Source organism: Neophocaena asiaeorientalis, unplaced genomic scaffold (assembly GCF_003031525.2).
Source record: "Neophocaena asiaeorientalis asiaeorientalis breed wild unplaced genomic scaffold, Neophocaena_asiaeorientalis_V1.1 scaffold1090, whole genome shotgun sequence".
In the NCBI taxonomy this organism is placed as follows: Eukaryota; Metazoa; Chordata; class Mammalia; order Artiodactyla; family Phocoenidae; genus Neophocaena; species Neophocaena asiaeorientalis.
Genome location: NW_020175322.1, coordinates 552,486 through 574,313, shown reverse-complemented (window position 1 = coordinate 574,313; position 21,828 = coordinate 552,486). Strand labels below are relative to the sequence as shown.

Sequence of the window (21,828 nt, the reverse complement as noted above, 5' to 3'; positions counted from 1 at the left end):
GGGGGGGGGGGGGGAGGACAAGCACATCTCTTGGGACTGTCCTGGGCCGTCCACCAACCCAAGGAGGTTATTCTGGGGATTCCGCCCCCCTTTACGCTCACAGAATTCAGAGAAATGCGTGGGGTGGGAAATCCAGGGGACTGAAGGTCATTTATTGAGCAGATATGGATGCCAAGAAGAGGGGGTACATCCGGGGCAGGCCTGGGTAGAGGAATCTGCAAGCTGAGAGGCTGGGGAGGGCAAGGCGCGTCAGAGGTGCAGTGTCAGGGAATGAGAAATAAGATGGGGGTGATGAGGAAAGGGAATTCTGAAAGGGGGTGTTGGGGGTGGGTGAGAAGGCACCCTTAAGTGGGAATGGAGGTGCCTTCTGGAGGGAAAGTGAGAAAAAGGGGATCTCTGCTAGAGGAGGGAGCAGAGGACCCCCAAATGTCTGAAGGGACAATGGGGAGAGTCTGTTGCAGAAGGGGGGTGGGGTGGCAGGCAGCAATGTAGGCTCACGTCTTTGGATGGCTCTGGGGAGGACCCAGGTCAGAGAGGGTTGGACCATGGGGGTGGGAGGCATGGTGGGAAGAGATGCACTGGAAAGCAGCAGCACTGCCAAGCTGGGGTTGGGGGAAGCCTATGAGACAGCTAAGCGCCCCGCTCCTCAGCCCAGAAACCAGGTTTAATCTCTTAATCTCCCTCATTAATCATTCCCTTCCTCCTACCCCCCTCGGAGGATCTGGTTTCTCCCCAGCTCAGATTCCAGGGGCTTTGCTGGGAAAAGTCCCCTCCTGTGGCCCCACAATTGTCTGGACAAGTCCCTGGCTGCTGAGATGACCTTAGCTGGGCTCTGCTGTAAGTGGCCTCTTCTCTTTACTAGTCTCTCCTTCCCTCTCCTCCCCCAAACCCACATCTGGGGACTGCCCAAGCCCATTGTCCAACCCCATTCCTAAGCCCGGTTGCAAGGGGGAAAATGTTGGAGAGACAGAAGGGGAGGAAAGCAAAGGCCCTTCAGGAGAGCCTCACACTGACACACAGGAGTAATTGAGAGCAGAAGAGATGACATAAACGCTACATAAGAAGATGCATGAGTGAAGGCTGGAGTGTCTGTTTGGTGACAGGCCTGGGACGTAGGCTAGGCAGTTCCTGCAGCCTCCTGAGACCTTCTTTAATTGCAGATTAAGGGAAACCCCCAGGATGGTTCAGAGGGCTGAGGCCTCCAGCTAAGAGGATCTCTCCTGGCCCTCCTCCACCTGCCACCATTAATAACCAATTAACAAGGTCCTGGCATCTCAGCTTTCCACTGTCTGCTCTCTGATCCAGCAGTGGCCCACTGGGCTGAGTTGGTTGCTTAGGCTGCCATGAAGGTACTATGTGAGTGTCTGTGTGAGTCTTAGGGGATGGGGGGTGACTTAGGAGGGAGCCCTTTACCGAGAATACCCTTGGTTGGGTGTGGGCTATGTCACTGCCTCAGGTTACATGAGGTTCCCTGACCCCCATTATCAAAGTGTTTTCCCGTCCTTGTCAAGGAGTCTTTGACCCAGGTGTCTTGGATCTCCCAAGCTCTGTCCAGGGCACCCCAACTGCAGGCTCCACTTGCCCCAGAGAAGAGACAGGTGGACTCAGAGTATCACTGTACCTGTGGGAGGCACAGAAGTCTACAGAGAAGGTGACATAATGGACAGTCCAGGAGGGACTGGTCCACTTCTTCATGGCACTGTTCGAAAAAAATAGAAGAAATCATAGCAGCGAGTTCCTTAGGAGTGGTGAGTTCCTCAGGAGTGGTGGGGCTTCTCTGCCTCTGGGATGTGATACGTGAACAAAACCCTTGCCCTGTTGGGCCTCCACTGGTGAGCAGTGCTATCCCAGAGTTGTCTTCTTCCTACAAAGGAGAGCTGTGGTATAAGCCCAGGACTAGCTGTGGGAGAGAAGTGAGAAAGACGGAACCCAGATAAAATAGGAATGAATATCCCAGGTCTTAGAATTTGCCCCTGGGTTGGTAGGGGTTCTGTCCCAGGATCTGGTTGGGTAGATGAAGTCTGCCCTTCAAGTCACTCTTCTATAGCGAGTGACCCTGATGCTCCTGGGCAGTGACCAGTGGCCGCCTCCACTGTTGTAGATGCTGGGTGGTTTCTGGGCCTCTCCAGGCTGAAGGACCTCTACTCCAACTACAGGAGCTTAATAAGAAAACAAAGACAGACAGATCGACTGATAGATGGAAAGAGTAACCGGGGAGCCCAGGCTTCACTGGCAAAGACCCCTCCTGGGCAGTAACACTAGCTCTGGTTTGCTGTGTCCTCTCTCCTGAGGCCCAGGTCTCCGGCCCCTTCTCCACGTGTTTTGACTTCCTCAGGGCCTCTGAGCCCTAGCGGGACAGCCTTGGGTCCAGCCAGAGAGCCGGCAGAGTCCGCTCACCTGCACTTGCTTCCCCATGGCATCCCCAGTATTCCCCGTTACAATCGCTCTGCCTGGCCAGGTCCTTCCAAGTTGCAAGTCCCCCAGCCCCCAGCACCGCGCTAATAACTTCCAGCCGCCCGACCTCTTTAAGAGCGTTCCGCAGGGATGGGGCGGAACGAGGGGGCCAGGTCAGGAGACAGAGGTCCTTACTAGGTGAGACTGGGTATCCTACCACTGCCAGTTCTGCTCTCCCTTTTCGGAATTTTGCAACTCCCCAGCCGTTGGGGCCAGGGAAAGCAATTTTATTGCCGACGAGTTTATGAGCCAGAGCTGCGGCTAGGCGGGGAGTGTGTGGTGTACAGAATCTGGGGGCCGCCCAGGAAGGGTCCAGCCCGAGTGTGCACTGCGCCGCGTCCGGCAGCGCAGAGCAGCCCTGCGGCCCGGCCTGGCGGGTTGTTCCTCCGGTTTCTCTACACACCTCCCCACCCTGTAGAAATACCGCTGCCGGAACGTCTACCAGCTCCAGACCCACCGCGGACCCGGCCGGGTTGGGGGGTGGGGGCGCAGGAGGAGGGGCACTCGAGGCTCGGGCCCAGCGCGGGGGCGGGTCCGAGGCTGGGGGCCCAGATCGGGAGCCGCGCTGGGGCCCAGGCAGCTGCGGAGCCGAGCGCGGCGGGCGGCGGGACCGCCACAGCCCGGCTGGCCATGAGCTCGGGATCCGAGCCCCGGACACCCCGGACACCCTTCAGCATCGCAGACATCCTAGGCCCGCACATGGTTCCCCGAGGACCCTCTGCGTCGCAGCTTCCAGAGTCGAACCAAGGTCCCACGTCGCCGCTGTGCGCACTGGAGGAGCTGACTAGTAAAACTTTCCGCGTACTTGACGGGCACGCTCCGCAGCCCTCTGAAGGTATAGCGCCGGCGAGGTCGCTCACTGTGACTTGGCCTACTCCCCATTTCTTTCCTCCAGGTTCCCGGTCTCGAACCTTCGTTCACCCTGGCCGCCACCCTAATCCGCACCCTGCCCTCAGCCCACGTGCTGGGGCTTGCCTCTCCCTCTTCTCCCCTCCCCTCCGTTAGTTCCCAGGCTCCGCGCCCGCTCCTGGAGGCCGCCAGCGCCGAGGGGAAGGGCCAGTCTGTCGAGAACTGTGCGGGGCAATCGCGACAGAGAAAGGCCAGGGAGGAGACAAAAGGCCTGGCCCGGAGGCTGTAAATGAGTGAGCTAGGGCAAGGGCGGCGCAGAAAGTGCAGGGAGGCGAGGCTCGGGCCTCTCCGGGTGACCGAGCTCCGCTCCAAGCCGGTCTCCTCTCGAGAGGGCGCAAGGAGCAGAAGTTCCTTGGAGCCTCAAGGGCCGCGGGACTCTGGACTCCGCCTTTCCTCGCCCTTTGTACCCCCACTCTCTCCCTTTTGGGCTCGAGGAGGGGGCGCCCGTGTCACCCAAAAAGAATAAGTCGAGAGTGCCCAACACCCACGAGTTTAAAGAAGAGCACGGTGCAGGTTCTCTTACACTCACCATTCCGGCTGGCTGCCCCTACTCTGACCATGGTCGGCCCCTGCCTCTGGTGCTGGCCCAGACCTGCAAGCCCACTCCACCAGGGGCTCCGGAAGGCCTCAAAGGCCCCGCCCTAGACCGCCTGACCGTGCACCAGTTCTCTGGCTTGTCCCGCTCTCCTCCCACTCCCCGGTCCCCGCAGGATACCCTCAGCCTCCTGCCTCCAGTACCCCAGTGGCCGGTTCCACTTTGTGCCCCACCCCCGGGCTGAAATACCACCCTCCCCCCTCGCAAAGTTCGGGAAGGGGCGGCGGTTCTGGCTCCCGTCCGTCTTTTCGCTCCGCACCAACGCCCCCCTCGCTGGCTTGACCCCACCCCCGCTTTTCCTCCCGGACCGAAGCCTGATTCCCGCAAGCTAGAAGAAGGCTGACCCCCCGCCCTGTCCCCGCAGGCCGCGCGGCCCCAGGCGCGCTGGGCCCTGGCCGGGCCGGCCGCAGACGGCGGAAGTCACGCACGGCGTTCACCGCGCAGCAGGTGCTGGAGCTGGAGCGGCGCTTTGTCTTCCAGAAGTACCTGGCACCGTCCGAGCGTGACGGGCTGGCGGCGAGGCTCGGCTTGGCTAACGCGCAGGTCGTCACGTGGTTCCAGAACCGGCGAGCCAAGCTCAAGCGCGACGTGGAGGAGATGCGCGCCGACCTGGCCTCGCTGCGCTCGCTGTCCCCCGAAATCCAGTGCCGCCTCACGCTGCCTGACGGCGCCCCAGGCCTCTGCCCTGGCCCCGCCCGGCCTGACTCTGGGCCCCGATTGTCAGACGAGGAGATACAGGTGGAAGATTGAAGGCAAAGCTACCTCCAGGGCTCTGGGGCCCTGGACTCCGCGCCTCCGCGTCCTGTCTGGGTTCCGGGGTAAAGGGAGGGTGTCGACCCGGGCCCCTTCCAGCTCACAGTCCAGACGCCCACCTTTCCCAATTGTTGAGAATAAAGTTGAGACTCCGCCGCAGCACGCCTCAGTCCTGACGCTCCCAGCAGTAAGAGCAAAATCTGCTGATTATTGCGAAGATCCCGTGCTTGGCACCGTGCTGAGCGCTTTAAATCCGATGTTTCCTTTAACCCTCAAGCAACCCTATAAGGTAGGTGATATAATTATGCCCATTTTACAAAAGAACAACCCCTAGGTCAGGATGTGGACCCAGGCATCCAACCAGCCTTCAGAGCTGGTGCTTGTCAGCTTTAGCTCTGGAGACTGCGGGATGAGGGGAAGGGCATGGGACTCTGGTAGCTGCGGGCGCGTACTCCTCCTCTACTGGCCGCCTTAGTTCCAGGTCTCCACCCCGCGTTTGATCAGCTGCCACCTGAGAGACCTTGCACCTAATAGACTGGCCCCAGAGTGACAGCGTCCTGCCTGACTCTCCTTTTTCCCCACCCTGAGGTCATTTGTTAATAGAATCCTGACCCTTCTCCTCGCCCCCACAGAGAGAATCCTACACTGAGACACAGGCAAAGTGATGAGCTCTGGGAGAGGGGACATACCCCTGCTTCTGGGACCTCCATCCCACCCCGCACTTGGGCGGAAAATGTCACCACCAGGATGATGGTGGTGGCGGGAGGGTGGGAAGGATTGGGTGGGAAGGATTGGTCCTACTTGCTGAGGCAGAGCTTAGAGTATCTGCTTGCAGGGTAGAGAGCCCAGCCCACCTCCTCCAACAGACATTTCTGAGATTAATTTCTAACGCTGGTAATTAATCATCCTCCTGCATGTGATGGGGAGGGAAAAGACCTGCATCACTCCCCGCGATGCAGGTCTTCCCCCATGCCTGGTCATCGCTGTTCATCTTTAGGAGTCCCTCCTCATCAGTCCTTCCTCCCTCCTCAGACCTTCCCATGCTCAGGTGCCACAATCCCACCCTCAGGATGCTCTGGGAATAATCCACCCAGCGCTGGGGGTGGGGGAGGGGTATGTGTCAGCTAGGGCCTCAGTTGCAGGTAGAAGTCCCAGAAAAGGATATTTCAGGGAAGTGAACAAGGCTGGAAGGCAGAAAGGAACCTGGCATTTTCAGACACAGTTCCAAATGCTTTGCATGGATTGATCTTTACAATAAATCCCATGAGATGAGACTTTAATTTCATTTTAAGGACAAGGAGAATGAAATCACAGAAGCCCATGATCATGTCGTGACGCTTGTAAGTGGGGGCTGGGACTACTAACCGAAAGAAGTGTTCCCAGAGCAGAGAGAGGGAAGAGCCAGAGGTAGGAATCTAGGCATTGTGCTGTAGACAGAGCATGTCTTGGTTCTTGGAGGTTTTAGGGAGGAGAGGTATAAGAGCAATGTTTAGGGCAGGCTCATCTGGCTGCATGTGCAGGGTGACTGGCACAGACCTGATGAAGGAGTGTAGCTCTGGCCACTGCAAAAAGTAAGAGCAGAGAGAATTCAGGGCCAGACTTGGAGTCGGGAGGAAGGTTGTTATGAAACAGGAATCAGTGTAATTTCTCCAGTGACCAAAGACTGGAGGAGTCAAAGACAACCTTGAAACCCTGGGCAACTGGAAGGAAAATGACATCATTGACAGGAACAGATAATGACTACTAGTACAGAGCTAAGAATCTGTCACCTATTGTATACAAAAAGTATTCTTTGCACCTGTGTTGCCTCTACAGTACACATATACAACACACACATACCTCCCCTGGTTCCTGTTCAGGGCTCCATCTGTATTCCCTTCATCCCCTTCTAAAGACTGCCTCTCTGGAACCTTTAGATTGGGGTGACTAATTCATTCCTGCTTGCCCAGGGCTTTCCCAGTTTTACCGCTGAAAGCTCCACAGCCTTGGAAATCCCTCAGTCCCAGGAAAACCAGGATGTTTGGTCATTCTGCTTTCCAGCCCTGGGGACTCAGAACACAGGCTGCTGGGTCAGAACCCTACCAGTTAGCAGTGTGAGTGTGGGACAAAGTGGAGGCAAGGTGTCAGGAGTCCTATGGCTCTTGGGAAAGATTCAAGTCCAGGACAGTCTAAGAGGTACTGGGGCGGGGACATTTCTTTGAGGGGCTGGAAGAGCAAGGAGCAGCTCAGCCTGAAAGCAAAGATGCCATACAGTAGTGGTGGGTGGCCCTTCTTTGAGGGGCCAGGAGCCCTAGTGGAGTCCCCAAAGCATGTAAGTCCCACCTTCCTAGCCCCAGCCCAGGACAAGAGGGCCACATGAGCAGGCCTGGTATGGAGGCACTGTGATATAATCACCCCTTAAACAAACACAACTACCTCTCCCGAACCCCACCCACCGGCCAGCCGGGCATGAGCAAAGAACTCCCAGGGCAAATAATTCTAGTCCGGAAGGTAGGGTTCAGTCAAGTTAACTGGCTCTGAGCCATAACCCTCTGCTACTTAGGGCTTCCTAAATTCTAGCCCAGTGCTACCACCTCTTATGATCAAGGCTTGGATGAACAAAACTCGAACCTGTCCCACCAAAATGGCCTCCTGGATGGGTGTCTCCTCCGCTAGGTCCTAGAGCAGAGCTTCCCAAACGTCAGGTGCCTCAGGATCACTGGGAGGGCTTATTGAAACACAAACTGTTGGGCCCACTCTTTCAGCTTCTGATTTAGAAGGTCTAGAGGGGGCCTGAGAATTTGTATTTGTAAAAAGTTCCCAGGTGACACTGATGCTGGTGGCCCAGGGACCACGCTTTGAGAACCACAGTCCCACAAACTCTGTATTTTGCGAAATAAGGAGCAATTCACTCATACTCCTCTTCCCAGTGTTGGCATCATGAATATGTAGGACAATTGCAGATAAAAATCAGTTTATTTAACACCCATTATGTACCAGGCTTTCGGTAGGCAGGTTCTCACACTTTCTCTTTCGGCCCTCACAACAGCCCTGTGAGGTAGGGATTGCCCACATTTTACAGATGAGGAAACTGAAGCACAGGTGTTAAGAAATCTGCCGAAGGTGGCCCAACTAGTAATGGCAGACTTCAATCTGTCATACAGTATTTAAGGGGCCTGAAACCATAAACAATAAAAGAATCTGGGACAGCCTTAAATAAAGAGGTGCTTCAGCATCTCCTATCTCTAGGTGCAAATGGTGTTGAATAAGACCCATAGGGCAGCAAGAGTCATTCATCCTGATAAATGGTTCCTCTAGGAAAGGCATTCTGGAGGCCTAAAAGTCCACTGCAGATCCATATTTAAATGAGCTGAGAGTCCCAGGCAGAGCTAGGGAGGAACCAGCCAGGAGCAGCTGCCAGGATCTTAGAGGAGAAACCAGAAGGAGGTCATGATTCTTATACAGAAAGTAGAGGATTTTAGCCTTCTTTAAGGGCAGTGACCCTGGGTGGAAAAAATTATGTAAATTCACATGGGGGAAAGGCTGGTAACAATGCCCAGTGCTGGAGTGGAGAAAGACCATGACCAAAGTAGCAGAAGCCTGGGTTCCTGCTAAGGCCCCATCAGTGGGAGAGCCAGCAGTGCAGGTACGTGGAGATGTATGGGCTCTGCCAGCTCCAGGCAGGAGCTGGTAAGCTGGTAAATACAAACCCTTGGTGAATCTTCTAGCAGTGGGAGCAGGTGAGCATCAGACCACTGGGCAAAGGAGAGGTCAGAATATGCATGGAAGTGTGGACAGGAAACAGGGCATGAGGAGCTCAGGCTTGAGAAAACGGGGCAAGAACTGGGATTAGGAAGAAGTGAGCATCTGTCAAGCTGAAGGGCGAGACTTGGGCCTTATTCATTACTGTGACCCCATCCTGAGCACAGAGATCTGGCTGGTGAGTGAGTCCCCCAGGGCCAAGAAGCAGGGCAAGCCTCAAATGCCCCCACTGCCAGGTCTGTTATAGTCTGAAAACCTGAACTTTTGTACAGATCCCTTCTTGAGGCTTGGGGGATTTTATTTTTCCTTACTGCTCCCAGAAGAAGCCATCAGCTTAAGAACCAAAGGAAGCCTATTTCAGTGGATGTAGGGCTCCTTTCTCTCATCAGAAGGTCTCTGTGGCAAGAGGCATGACTGCCAGGGATGTTCCCAACCATGGTATTAGAGTACAGGTCTCAAAATGTGCAGTGAACTGCTACCATACAGTGTCCTTCATCCCTGTGGGATGCACACATGGCCTTACCTTATTAGGGACAGGTCCTCCTTCATCTGGTGTGAGGTAGGTGCTGGGGCCCAAGTCCCAGGATGCCCCAGCCCTTTGAGGAGTCCTGGAAATGGAGAGGACAGGGTCTTCTGCTCCGAGTATGGGGGAGGGACCAGCTGGAGTGGCTCAGGTGATGTGGGGGATAATGCAAGGGTGGAGACAGAAGGCCAGGGGCCCTCGGAGCAGTGCTTCCAGGGCAACTGAGGGAATGGAGACCTGAAGGCCCCAGCTCAACATGGGGAAATGCACAGGGGAATCCAGTTGACAGAGGCAACCCAGGGCTTCCTCCCCGCTGGTCCTGCTGAGAAAGAAGAGGGAGGGGCACCTGATACTCCTTCCAGCAGTGCTGCCTGTGCCCCCCTCATCCCATGCATTCCTGCCCATCCCCCTTATTTGCCTGAGGCAGAAAGCAGCACCATTTGGTGTTGCAATCCCGGCCAGTTCTCTCTGTTTCCCCCTCAGCACGAGAGTGGGTCTGGTCCCTTTACCAGAGCAAGTTGTGGAAGGCAGGAGTGGCGCTCCCAGGCTGCGTCAGGCTGGGATCCGCCTCTCAGAGTCTCCTGGAACACAGCAGCTGCCTCTTCGAAACGCTTCGGTCCCAGAGGAATGAGAAAGAGGAAAGTTGAGCTGTCAGTGGGGTAAGGGAACTTAAAACTGCCCCCTTTCCCAAACTGGCTCCAGTTCCGAGTACCACTAACATTGTGACATTGTGGTAGTAGCTTAACTAGAAAATGTCAATGTAGACCTGATCCCCACCCGATCCCACTCAAATTCCTCTTCTGCTTCCAACCTCAGACCCATTACCTGCAGTCCCATCAAGCCTTTGCCCAGGTGAAAGAGGCCCCAGGGCCAGCCAGGCTACAAAGTAAGGGCTACCTGGGCATCAGCCAGGGCCCACACCGGCTGACCTGGCCGTTCATGGCAGAATGAGTGATTTCCAAATAACCTGATAAAGACAAAGTGGCCAAAAGTCCAGGTCCTCCCTCGGCACCCGGCCTTGCCCTGACATCCCAGCATAGAGGCCAACCCCCCCACCTACCAGTGGTCCCGGGGGTTGAGCTTCGAGGCCTGGGTGAAAAGGACCACGGCCTTGTGGTGGAAACCAATTTGGGCAAAGCTGGTACCAAACTCTGGGGAGGAGAGAGGGTAGGAAGGTTCAGATGGGGCTATCGTAGGGAGGGATGGGTGAGGAAGGAGAGAGAAAGAATCTCACTCCTGGCTCTGTTGTAAGGCAGCTGCCAGCAATTCTAGAGATGCCTAGGAATGGGAAGCAAAGTCAAGCAGGACTCAAGGCCTCAGGCTTCCCAAATCCTTCTCCTTTGTTTAAACAGTTCGTATCAGGCAACTCATGTAATCCTCGTGACAGGTCTGCAAGATGGCATCAGCCCTACTTTCTTGCAGAGGAAACTACCCTGGGTCAGGGTGACAGTGATGGAGCTTGATCCCAGGTCTCTTAATCCTAGGGCCAGAGAACTCCTTCTACTGGTCACTGCCCTCTACCCTTAGATTGCATAACTTCCCAGAGCCCTCTGGCACCCCCTTCCACTGGTTCCAGCTGAGGTTCTTCTGCCCTCCTCCTCAACTCTGCCTTATGACTCTGCCTGGAGCTCTCTTCTTTTGGAGTGCTTCCTTCCTCCTAACTCATCTTCTCTTGGGGACCCAAGCTCCTGCCTTGGGGCTCCTGACTCAGTCCCTTTTCTCTGCAGGCACTGGGGGGCCAATCCACAACCTTGAACAAAGCCAGAGACACAAAGGTACTAGATAGATCCAGTGAGTCCTGTGAGCAGAAAGGAAAGTTAAGGAGGGTCAGGGATGAGGTATGTCCTAGAGTAGTGGGAGGAGAGGGTGGGCAGAGACCATAAAGGGAAGGAAGGGGGCTCTTACCTCTTCCTCGCAACACTGTCCCTGAGCTGGGTTCCCAGAGCTGGACGGTGGGCTCCCATCCCCGTCTGCAATGCCTCAGCCCAGAAGGTGAGGCAGGAAGGTGAATAGGTGCAGTGTTGGGATTGCTTGCTTTTCCAGCCCCCACCTCCTGGTACCTGGTGCTCTTGGTACCTGCCTGTAGACATTCGCGTTGGACTCCCCGCCATCCTGCTCCAAACGCTCCCGTCGCTTCCGATCCTTTTGTCATGACGCTGTAATGACAATGACGAGGAAGAGGAAGATGTATTTTGAGCACTATACTTAAACACACACACACACACACACACACACACACACACACAATTTGTATCCTGAGACCAGTTCTTCATGTGGACAATATATATGGTACCGTACTAAGAGCTCTGCATACACGATCTCATTTAACCCTTGCAGCTCTATGAGGTAGGTTTTGTTGTCATCCTCATTTTACAGGTGAAAAAGCAGGTAAGACAGTCATCAGGCAGAGGGCTCATAGTCAGGAGGCAGATTCCAGCCCAGACAGCACAGTGACTCCAGAACCACTGCACCAAATGGCCTCCAGGAGACCCTCCAGTCCCTGAGCCCCGTGGGGGCCCCTGGCCATCTAGAGTTCTCTCTTCTTCCCTCCCCCACGGCCCCTCTGGGCCCCCACTCCTTCCGCCCTCCAGCTACCTTCTTTTTGAGTCGTTTCTTCTCTGCTTTCCGTCTCATGCGCTCCTGCTCAGACACCAGCTCCTCAGCCAGGCGGTTGGCTTCCTGGAAGAGGAAGGGCAGGTGGCAGGAAAAGAGAGAGAGGAAGTGAAAGGGAGGTAAGCAGTATGAACGAATCTTGAAAGATCCAGATTAGGAGAGAATACAGACATGGGAATCTGGGGACTGGGAGAACTAGAGTCTCACCTCTTCAGTCAGCAGGGGCTTCTGTGGCACGGCCACCTGAAGCAGGTTGTCTGAGTCACTGAGGCAGGATGCTGAGGCAGAAGGGCTTGGAGGGCAGGGCTTAGACCCTCGTGGAGGGTATAGGAAGGACTTTTGGAGACCACAGTAGGTGCCCAGTCTCTCAACCTCCTTGGCCTTGTCATTCTGTCCAGTAGTTTCCCCCTCATAACAGAAATGGTCCGGAGGGAATCTGTCAGGAGGGAGAGAGAGAAGGGAAAGGAAGAACGTGAGAGAGAGGAGCATCTGAAAGCCAGCCCCCCACCCCAACCAGGGTACCAGCCTTAATCCCTGGGCCCGGCCCCTGCACTCCCCACCACGGTGCCACAACTGCAGCTGCCTGCCGCTCCCATCCACACGGATCCGACGCAGGCCCTGGGGATCATTCTCCACAAGCCGTCGAAAAAAATCCACTGTGTCTTGGGAGGGGGTGGGGAGGGGACATTAGGTTGGTGTTGTGGGGAACTCTGGGAGACGGCAAGGAGCTTGGCTGGGTTGACCGCTCCACCACGGCAACCACTAACCAGCCACCCAGCCTGGAAAACCTTACTGGCCGACCTCTCCCTGCTCAGCACCTCAAAACATGCTGCTCCTGACTTTCACATGTCTCACCTGCCTTCCCAAGAGCTGAGGGTGGCATTCAGTCCAGGCTTCTCTGACATCCTGCCATTAGGTCAGCCACACTGATGCCCCTGAAATGGAGCCCTCTTACCTGCTCTTCCAGCGGTGTCCCCTGCCATATCCTTGAATATGAACACCCCCATATAGTCCAACCTGGAGCTACCTCAACGCCTAAATGAGTACCACAGTTCCTGGCTGGCCTCTCCCCGGCACTTTATCCGTTTCTCCCCCAAACCAAGCTCTCAGCAATTACTCCCCTGCTCAGAATTTTCCAGTAATCTCTCACTGCCAGGGCCACAGGCAGGATTGAGTCTAGCCTGGGATTTGGAGCCTTCCAAAAAGCTCCCTGGCTGACCTTTCCAGTTTTCCCTTGCAATCCTCTCCTACTTAGTTGCTGTCCTCCCTCTGCCACCAGGCTTCTTCCAGCCTTGGGGTCTTCCCCCAGCTGTCCTCAAATCCCTCCTGGCTCTGAGCTTCTTTCTCACCACAACTTGCCTCACCTTCAAGAGTTCAAATTCCATCTCCCCACAAAGCCTTCCCAGACCCTTTCATTTCCAGTTATCTCTGCCCTCACTCAACCAAAGCTGCATTAACATAGCCTATGTTATATAATTTAAAACCTTATTATTCATTGCTTTTTATTGCTCTCTTAATTAGCCAGGTAGCATAGAACTGGAGAGAACACTGTCCTGGAGCACAGCTGCTTGCATCTTAGTTCTGGCTCTGCCACTACTGGGCTGTTTGATCTTGGACAAGTCATTTAACCTCTCTGGACCTCAGCTTCCTCATTCACAAAATGAGGCAAGACTCTTCGAGGCTTGGCCTGTACATTCTGTGGTTCTAATGAGGATTGTTTCCTTAGTTAGTGTAAGCCATCTTTAAAAACAAACAAAAAAAGGACTGCCTTGACCTTCTATCTCTCCCCAAAACATGGTCTATACTACTCTCTTAATTCACTACCTGGCCACACATGATCTGACCACCAAATCTCTTCGTGAAATCATCTCCTACCCTCTCGCCCTCCTCCAACTGCAGTGGTCTCCTTTGAAGTTCCTACAATACACCAAGTGTGCTCCCATTTCAGGGCTTTTGTATTTGTTGTTTCATCTGCTTGGAATGCTCTTTCCGCAGTGAATGGCTCACTCCTTCATCCCCTTCAGATCCCTGCTTAAATCTTCTGAGGGAGGACTTCTCTGACCACTCCCTTTAAAAAGCAAAACCTCTCAGTTCCATTCAGTGTTCCCTATCCTCCTTCTTGCTTTACTTTTCTTTGCACTTCTCATATTTGACATACTATATCATTTATTTGTTGAGTGGCTGCCCCCACTAGACACTGCTAATTCACTGACCATAGGAATTTTTGTCTGTTTGGTTTACTGCTTTCTTCCCAGTGCCTAAAACAGTGTTCAGTACATAGTTGGTGCTCAATAAGTGTGTGCTGAATGAGCAAAGGCAGAGAGATGGGTGAGGAGGCTATTGTAATAGAGATGCAGCCAGGAGCTGTGCCTGAAGAACACTGTGTGATCCAGTGAGTTTGCACTTTGTCCTGTTGGTGGTGGAAGTGGATCTAATCTGGGAAGCGAAATGCTCAAATGAAATTGTACTGGGGAAAGAGATGAGTCTAGGGGTGAAATGTTTAGTTAGCAGGTCATTAGAACTGTTCAGGCCAGAAAGATTGAGTTCTTGAACTAAGGTAGTGGCAGCAGAAGTAGGAATGGAAATAACGGATTTGATAGAAGAGACACTTCAGAAGTAGATTTTGTGACTGACTACACAGGTGAGGTAAAGAAAAGGGGAAGAATATGTAGAATGATTCTCAGATTTCTGAATTAAGCAACTGGATGGAAGTTTGTGTTATTAACCAAGATTAAGATGAGAGAAAACGCAACAAACTCGCAAAGATGATGAATTAACTTCTGGACTTGTTGAGTTTGGTTTTGGAGATAACCAGGTAGCAGTTGGAAGTATAGCTTTTCAGTGCTCCCAAATCTGATCCTCTCCCTCCCTCTATAACCCTACCACCTCCTTCAGGACATCCAAATCCATGTGCCAGACCAGGACTTTCAAACCACTTGCTGCCCTCTTGCTCGCCTCTTCTCTCAAACCCATAACTAAGGTCTCACTTCAGTGACGTTCTCTTAACGTTTCCTTGCTTTAGTGTCTTTGCTCACACTGTTCCCTCTGTTCATAATATCTTTCCCCAAGCAACTCCTACCCACTCCCCATTCCTCAACTAAGAGACCCTCGTCTGCCCGATCCTGCCCACTTCAAGCATTTATCACCGTTGAGTCGTCCCCGCCCCCTCCACTTGCGTTTTGTTTCTTGGCAGTAGGGCCCACAGTTACGCCTCTTCCAAAGCCCTGGTGCAGCCCCGGCGGCGCCGGGCCGGGGCGGGCAGGGCTCAACACGGAAGGTTGAAAAGAGGCGTGACCGTAAAGGGAACGGGCCGAAGAGCAGCTAAGAGTTATGTTTTTTGTTTTTTTGGCCGCGCCGCGAGGCTTGCGGAATCTTAGTTCCCAGACCAGGTACTGATCCCTGGCCTCGGCAGTGAAAGCGCGGAGTCCTAACCCCTGGATCACCAAGAGACCGAATTCCTTGCAGAGTTTGGGGACAGCAGCGACCCCCAGCGGGCAGCCGGGCCGCAGAGGACAGTCTATAGGAAAGGAAGGCGGCGGCGCGTCTGGGGGCCTCGGGGTAGGTGAGCTGGAGCCCACCGCCCATCGCGTGAAGCACAAAATCCTACTGAAAACAGATCTAATTGGGGCTGCCCCAGTCTTCCTGGACCTCCTCCGGTCTTGTCTCACCTGCTTACCTAGCTTGACCAGCCCCACAGTCTTCGGAATCGGCGTCATCCCCGTCAACAGTGACCCGAAAGTGAAAGTCTGGCATTCGACGCCGGCCGAAAGGCAGAGTAGGACAGAGTAGGCAGCCATCTTTGTTGGGGGCAGAAGCCTCCGCTTACGGAGCGCGAGAAAGTGCATGACGGTCCCGGCGGCTCCCGGGCCAGAGATGACGGCTCCGGGGATGGGGCGGAGCCCCGCCTGCGGCAGGCGTTGGGCAGTACGGGGAGGTGGGAATCGTTAGCTTCGTTCCGGACAAGCTGTCCCATGGCCCAAGCGTCTCGCTCTGGTGGCCTTCTGCCTCCGCTGGCTACCGTGCCGCCGTTACGGGCGCAGCCCGGGGGCGCTGAGGAGGAGCAGTGGCGGAGAAAGCGGGCAGGCGCTCTCCGCCGAGACGTTCGTGGCTGGCTGCGGCTGCCGGTTGCCCGAAGCATCCCCTGCCTGGACCCACGGCCCGGTGGAGCTCCGAGAGGGCAGCCGTGGTGGGCGGTGCCGGCGGACGCAGGAGAGCACCGTGAGGCCGGCGCTGTGGACTGGGGGCGGGAGCCGGCAGCTGGCGGCCCGACCCCTCCAGCGCTGCAGCGTCTCCGGGCGGTGTTGCTTCGGCTGCACCACGAGCGGCAGGAGCTCTTCCACGCACAGGACTGCGCCCGCCACCTACAGGCGACCGTGCGCCTCCTGAGGATCCTGAGTCCCGGCGCTCCATCCCCCGGCCACTTGCCTCAGCTGTGCCGCGACCTGCTGGGGCACCCTTCCGGAGGCGCGGTCCTGCGAAACGGCCTTCAGGAGACACCCGAGCCGCTACTCCTGGCACGATCCGTCGGACTAGCCGCCCAGCGCCTGGATGCTACTATCGAGATGCAGCTTCGGGCTCTGGGCCAGGCGCCCGCCAGCCCGGGCCTATCGTCCCAAATCGCCGACCTGCTGCTGGCACTTCCCGCCTACCACCAGCTGCAGGGAAAAGCCTTGAGCTACGTTCCAGGGGCAGCGCGCCCTTATCCCCCGGCCCGTGTGCTCCGCCTCCTGACGGGGGAGCGGGGTTGCCAGGTGGCAGGTTGGCTGGATGAGGCGCTCAGGGGATCTGACTTGAGGGACCAGCTCCGCAGGCGGTGCCAAGAGGAGCGGGAGCTGCTGCCAGTGCTACTGGGCCTGATGGGGGGCGTGACGGGTTCAGCCAGCAGTGGACTGGGGCTTGGAGGGGCTGGGGCCCTGTGGAGCCAGTACTGGACCATGCTGTGGGCAGCCTGTGCTCAGAGTCTGGACCTAAGTCTAGGACCCTGGAGGGACCCCAGGGCAGCGGCACAACAGCTGAGTCAGGCACTGGGTCAGGGTGAGTGATGGGCCTGGGTGGGTGTTTGGGAAGGCTGGGATCTCTTCTGTATTCACCTCACTCACTTGCCACCTGACTACAAAAACAGGCTCTTTAGAATGAACATACCCCACCCCACCCCACCCCCGGGGATTCAGGCTATAGCTTCTGGGCTTTCAAGGCAAAGTCTTGCTTTCCATGCCAGCCTTGAGTCTTGGGGGAAGCCTCCCCTCTTCCCCCATCATTGAGTGGGGGCAGTGTTGGGCAAAGAGGGACCCTGTTTTCAGGCACCAGTCATTTCTCCCACTAGCATCACTGCCTCAGGAGTGTGAGAAGGAGCTGGCTTCTTTGTGTCACAACCTAATTCATCAGTCTCTTATCTGGAGCTGGGATCAAGGTGAGAAGGAAGGGGCAATGGCAGTGACACAAGCCCCAGACTGCTCCTTCCTTATCAAACCATACCCCCTCATCTTCAGGCTTCTGCCAGGCCTTGGCATCTGCTAGTGGAAATCAGAGCAGCCTTCCCTCATCCTCTCATACCACTGAACTTTTGCAACAGCTCTTCCCTCCTCTCTTGGATGCCCTTCGAGAACCCAGGTCAGGACTGCTCCTCTGCCGGCCTCCAGGTGAGACAAGGTATTGGGGGTGGGGGGATAAGAGAACAGCTGAGGACATCTCCTTTATTCCTTAATCTGTTCTGAAGCCTGCCTCCTCCCAAAGGTGTTCTGTGGCCCTTCCGATACTCTGTCCCTCCTCTCCCCAGGTCCTGCCCCCCTTGCCCTGGGGCTCTGTACCCTGCAGACCATCTTGCTCTGGTTTTGGGGCAGAACTCAGCAGCATCTGGCAGCGTGGGCCCCAGGTTCCTTCCTGCTCCTGATCCAGAAGGATTTACCTGTGAGTAGCTAGGGAATGGGGAGGGGAGCATCCCGGGCTGGGCTCGGATCTCACTCCCTGTTTCTGCCAAAGCCTCTATTATATGAGGCAGAAGCTTTGTCTAGCCTGGCCTCAGAGGAAAGCTTGGCCCTGGAGGTGGAGCAGCAGCTGGGCCTGGAGATCCAGAAGCTGACTGCACAGATCCAGGTAAGGAGAGCAGGAGACCTGACAGGGGCCAGCTTTGGGGTTGGTGGGGAGGTTGTGGTGGTGGTAGAACAACTCAGTGCCTTGGAATCGCCACTAAATGTATCTTTTCTTGCTCTTCACTTCTTGTCCTCTCTTTATTATGGAAATTTCAAAAAAATACAAAAGTAGAGAGAAGAGTATAATGGACCCCCATATTCCTACCACTGAGGCTTTAATACTCATCAACTCATGGTCAATTTTACTTCACTTATATATCCCACCCCCAACTCCCATGTCAGGCTCTCATTTTGTGATGTTAACAGCCACTGATGATTGATGATCATTGTCTATATCCGTTATTTCATTAGAGGGTGCAAGGTGGTGACATTCCAATTCTATCATTCCTTCTTCATTATTAGTTGGATTACTCTTATAAAGTGAAACTTGCCCTCATAAATTACTTGGTTACTTTGAGGTATAATTTGTAGAGAAACAGCAAGATAAATGATTGACTTTTCCTTTTATTTACTAGTTTTTGATATGTTTCTCCTGTTTTCTAAAAGCGTAATTTGTATTTTTATTAAAACTGAAATAAAATATTCTTTTAGAAGGCTTCTAATGAAAAAATAGCACTTTGATTGCCCCTCCCCAACTTCGATTTCTGATCCTTGTTCCACACTGGTAACTGTCATCCACTCTTGGCTGTTTCTTCTAATATTTTCTTATTTTCTTCTAAATTTATGAATTAAACTATTATACTTCTAACTTTTCCCCATTTTACACAGTATCTGTTCCTACTATGGATGATGTCTCTCTGCTTTTTGTTCTCTTCCTGCCCAAATGTCTACTCATTGCTCTGAATAGGGGCATGGCTGTAGAGTTCAGTCCTTGTCCCTCTCCTCCTTTTCTCTCTGCATTCCACAGTGCCTTGGTGCTGTAGACCACCCCACCCCCCACCCCCAGTTTAGCCCTAATCCACCATCTGCATCTGCCTGTTGGGCATTTATACCTCAATTTACTGCTGCCTCTTTCAACTCAACATGTCCCAGAACAGGCTTTTCATGAGTAGGGTGGACAGTGACGGTTGTGGGAGCTCTGGGAAGGGAAGGCCTTGGTGGACACATGGTAACAGAAGTTCCTTACAGGGTCTATGGCTCAAGCTGGTGGCTGGGCAGCCTCAGAGGAGCAGCAGGGGTTACTGGATGTGGGTAGTTCATAGTTCCTTGGGGGAGTACTGGCGAGATGGTCTGACCAAAGCAGAAGCTTTGGTGTGTGTGTGTGGGTGTGTGTGTGTGTGTGCGGGTGTGTATGTGTGCATAAGCATACACTTGCCCTCGCATGTGCATCTCAAGGGTGGGGGTGGAGGATTATGAAGGAGTAGGTTGTCATGAAGTTGTGGAGGGCACTGAACACCAGCCCACAGATTTTGGACTGTATCTCATAAGTGATAGGGAGACACTGTAAGAGCACGAGGGGAACAGTGAAGACAGTGATAGAGTTTGATCCAGCTATAGTGGTCAGGATAGAAGGGAGGTGGGGAGACATAATATGAGAAGGGTCCAGCTCTTGGTAGTTGCTGTGAGAACAGAGCAAAAGGGGCAGGGACAGTGTGCTCATTGTGTGAACCAAACACTGTCCAAAGCAGTTTCATGCCTTGCTTCTCTGCCTGATGACTGCACTATTGGGCATCCGCTCTGGGCATTCTACCACATACAGCACTGGGATGAAAAAGAAGAATCAGATGTGAGTTTTCTCCAGGACTGTAACGTCCCACAGAAAAAACTGTCCCATAGTGTGACCTTGTATTTTCCGAGTGTTGAGTGCAGAATTTCCTAACAAATGTCAGTTGACGAAAGGGTAATTTCTTTGTTATATATAAGGAAGAAGGGGGTTCTGGTGTTTGGGATAAGAGAAGAGTTTAGATTTAGACTTGGTGGGAGAGAGCCCACGTATCAGGAGCCACATGGGCTCTCTCCCACCAAGTCTGGCCCCCGCCAGGTCCTTTCCTCTCTTCAGGTTCTCAGGCATACAGTCACCTATTCCTTAGACCTGCCACTACACACCCCTCTTCTTGGGTTCTTCTCTTAGATGGGCTGTAGAGACCCCTCCTTTTTGCTGTCTTCTCCCCCTCCAAAACCTATCAAACCAAAGAAACCAAACCAGCACATGGGCCTTTTCTTGCTTTGTGGGTTACAGTGCTCTGGAGAAATGGAAGTGGCTATAAAGAATATTCAGTGTGAGGACATTCCAAAGGTTCCTGAATCTTAGAAAGTTATATTCATTGCTCCTGGTCTACACACAGTTCTTGCCTTCCTTTTATAGATGACAGACAGAAGATCGTACAATTCCCTTTTCTTTCTTCAGCCTCTGCCTGTCTGCAGATCATGAAGACCTCTCTCTAGTATCTGCTTTTGAACACTGGCGGTGGTGAGGGTGTCTCCCTTTTTTTTTTTCCTATTAATGTTCCTATGGAACAAAATTAACATGGAGGATTTCCATCCTCTGAACCAAGCTGAGGAGAGCAGGGTAAATTTAGGGCAACTGTCCATAATCTTTTCTCGGTCCAGATCTCTTGGAAAATCCAATAAAAGCCATAGTATCTCTCCTCAGAAAATGTTCAAGCCCATACAATTATGCATACAATTCTGTTCTGGGGCTTTATGGATGCCAGGTTAAACACCTCAGATTTAGAAGAGCATACAACTTGACAAGTCCCTCAGAGATAAGCCCCTTTTACTTTCTCCTTATCCCCACAGCTCCTGCCTGAAGAGTCACTAAGTCTCTTTTTTCAAGAATGTCATAAACGAGCCACACAGGACTTCGAACTCCACATGCCACGGGGTCGGTACTGGCGGCATCGCCTCTGTCCTGGTAAGTCCTCATCCCAGCGTTCCCTTCCAGGCTTCTCAGGGGGTAACAGTGTCCTGGCCCCTCCAAATCCTGGCTCCACTCCTCTGTCTCCATCCTGTCCTCACCTTCTGTGTCCCCTCACCCTGAAATCCTACCCTCTTCCCCCAAATGCTCCATTAAGGGCTTGATGATCTCCCTAGCCTCATATCCTGTCCTTTCTCTTCTCTCACTCCAGAACTTCCCAGCATTCCTAGTGAGTATGCTGGGTTGGTGGTCCGCAGGGTACTGGAGCCTGTGTTGCAAGGACTGCAAGGACTGCCACAGCAAGCCCAGGCCCCTGCCCTCAGCCTGGCGCTGACTGCCATCCTGGGTGCCTGGCTTGACCACATCCTCACCCACGGGATCCGATTCAGGTGGGGAGAAAAGGAGGCCGTGGCAGGGGGATGAATGGAACTGAAAAAAAGAGGGGGATGGGTGGGGCAGAGCCGTCTGAGAGGCAGGAGGGTCAGGTGGCCACACTGTACCTTGGCCTTCAGCCTGCAGGGGGCGCTGCAGCTCAGACAAGACTTCGGAGTGGTCAGGGAGTTGCTGGAGGAGGAGCAATGGGGCCTGTCCCCAGAACTTCGCCAGACTCTGTTCACGCTCAGCATCTTCCAGCGGCTGGATGGGGCCCTGCTGTGTCTGTTGCAGCAGCCCCTGCCCAAGACTCAAGTCCACAGGGGGCCTCCCTGTTGCTGTGAGTCACTCTCCCTCCCCAACTCCAGGCTCTCTTTGCCCCTAGCTCATAACATTATGTGCTGCATCCCCCATCCTCATCATTGATCTGGCTTCTGCGTGTGCCCCCCTCCCACACACACACACCGCCAGCCACCTGCCTTCCACTCCTGCCTTACCAGGTGCATGTAATGAGGTCCAGACCATGGAATTGCCCAGCAGCAGCCTCAACAGCCTGGAGAGCTTGGAGCCCCCTCTTCGACCTGGAGCACTCCCAGCCCAGACAGCTCAGCTGCTAAGCACACTGTGGGGAGAAGGACCTAGTCCTGAGGCTTACCTGGTAGGAAATCAGCAGGCCTGGCTTGCCCTGAGGCAGCACCGGCATCCCCGCAGGCACTTACCTTTTCTTTCCTGCCTGAGGACCAGTTCTGAATCCTAAGGACCCTAATCAGAGCCCGTCAGAACTCCCTATCTCTGCCTGAAAAAGCCCAGACATTTAGAAATGCATATTAAAAAAGCCTAATTGGGAGCTTGGAAGAAAGCATACCCGAGAACCACAAGCTACACAGAGCTTGGACTTAGAAACCTGGAGGTCAGCATACTT

The 21,828-nt window shown here is 54.2% G+C and overlaps 3 protein-coding genes across 3 annotated transcripts; 2 read left to right on the top strand and 1 right to left on the bottom strand.

The window, feature by feature from the left end:
- Positions 1 to 3,079: 3,079 nt before the first annotated feature.
- Positions 3,080 to 4,794, top strand: LBX2 (ladybird homeobox 2). The gene is made up of 2 exons (XM_024765697.1): positions 3,080 to 3,289; positions 4,323 to 4,794. The coding sequence occupies exons 1-2, from the start codon at positions 3,085 to 3,087 to the stop codon at positions 4,706 to 4,708; spliced, it is 591 nt and encodes a 196-aa protein (XP_024621465.1). The 5' UTR covers positions 3,080 to 3,084; the 3' UTR covers positions 4,709 to 4,794.
- Positions 4,795 to 7,660: 2,866 nt separating this feature from the next.
- On the bottom strand, positions 7,661 to 15,386 carry TTC31 (tetratricopeptide repeat domain 31). Its single transcript, XM_024765656.1, is given in 9 exon segments — positions 7,661 to 8,114; positions 8,976 to 9,294; positions 9,485 to 9,586; positions 9,801 to 9,942; positions 10,036 to 10,126; positions 11,056 to 11,131; positions 11,571 to 11,654; positions 11,796 to 12,024; positions 15,265 to 15,386. Coding segments are annotated over 8 exon segments (1,098 nt in total). The 5' UTR covers positions 15,342 to 15,386; the 3' UTR covers positions 7,661 to 8,114; positions 8,976 to 8,997.
- Positions 15,387 to 15,525: 139 nt separating this feature from the next.
- CCDC142 (coiled-coil domain containing 142) lies at positions 15,526 to 21,698 on the top strand. The gene is made up of 9 exons (XM_024765655.1): positions 15,526 to 16,622; positions 16,912 to 16,998; positions 17,078 to 17,227; positions 17,365 to 17,495; positions 17,568 to 17,681; positions 20,417 to 20,531; positions 20,746 to 20,923; positions 21,047 to 21,246; positions 21,407 to 21,698. Exons 1-9 carry the CDS (start codon positions 15,560 to 15,562, stop codon positions 21,661 to 21,663), a joined length of 2,295 nt encoding a protein of 764 aa, XP_024621423.1. The 5' UTR covers positions 15,526 to 15,559; the 3' UTR covers positions 21,664 to 21,698.
- The last annotated feature ends 130 nt before the right edge of the window (positions 21,699 to 21,828 follow it).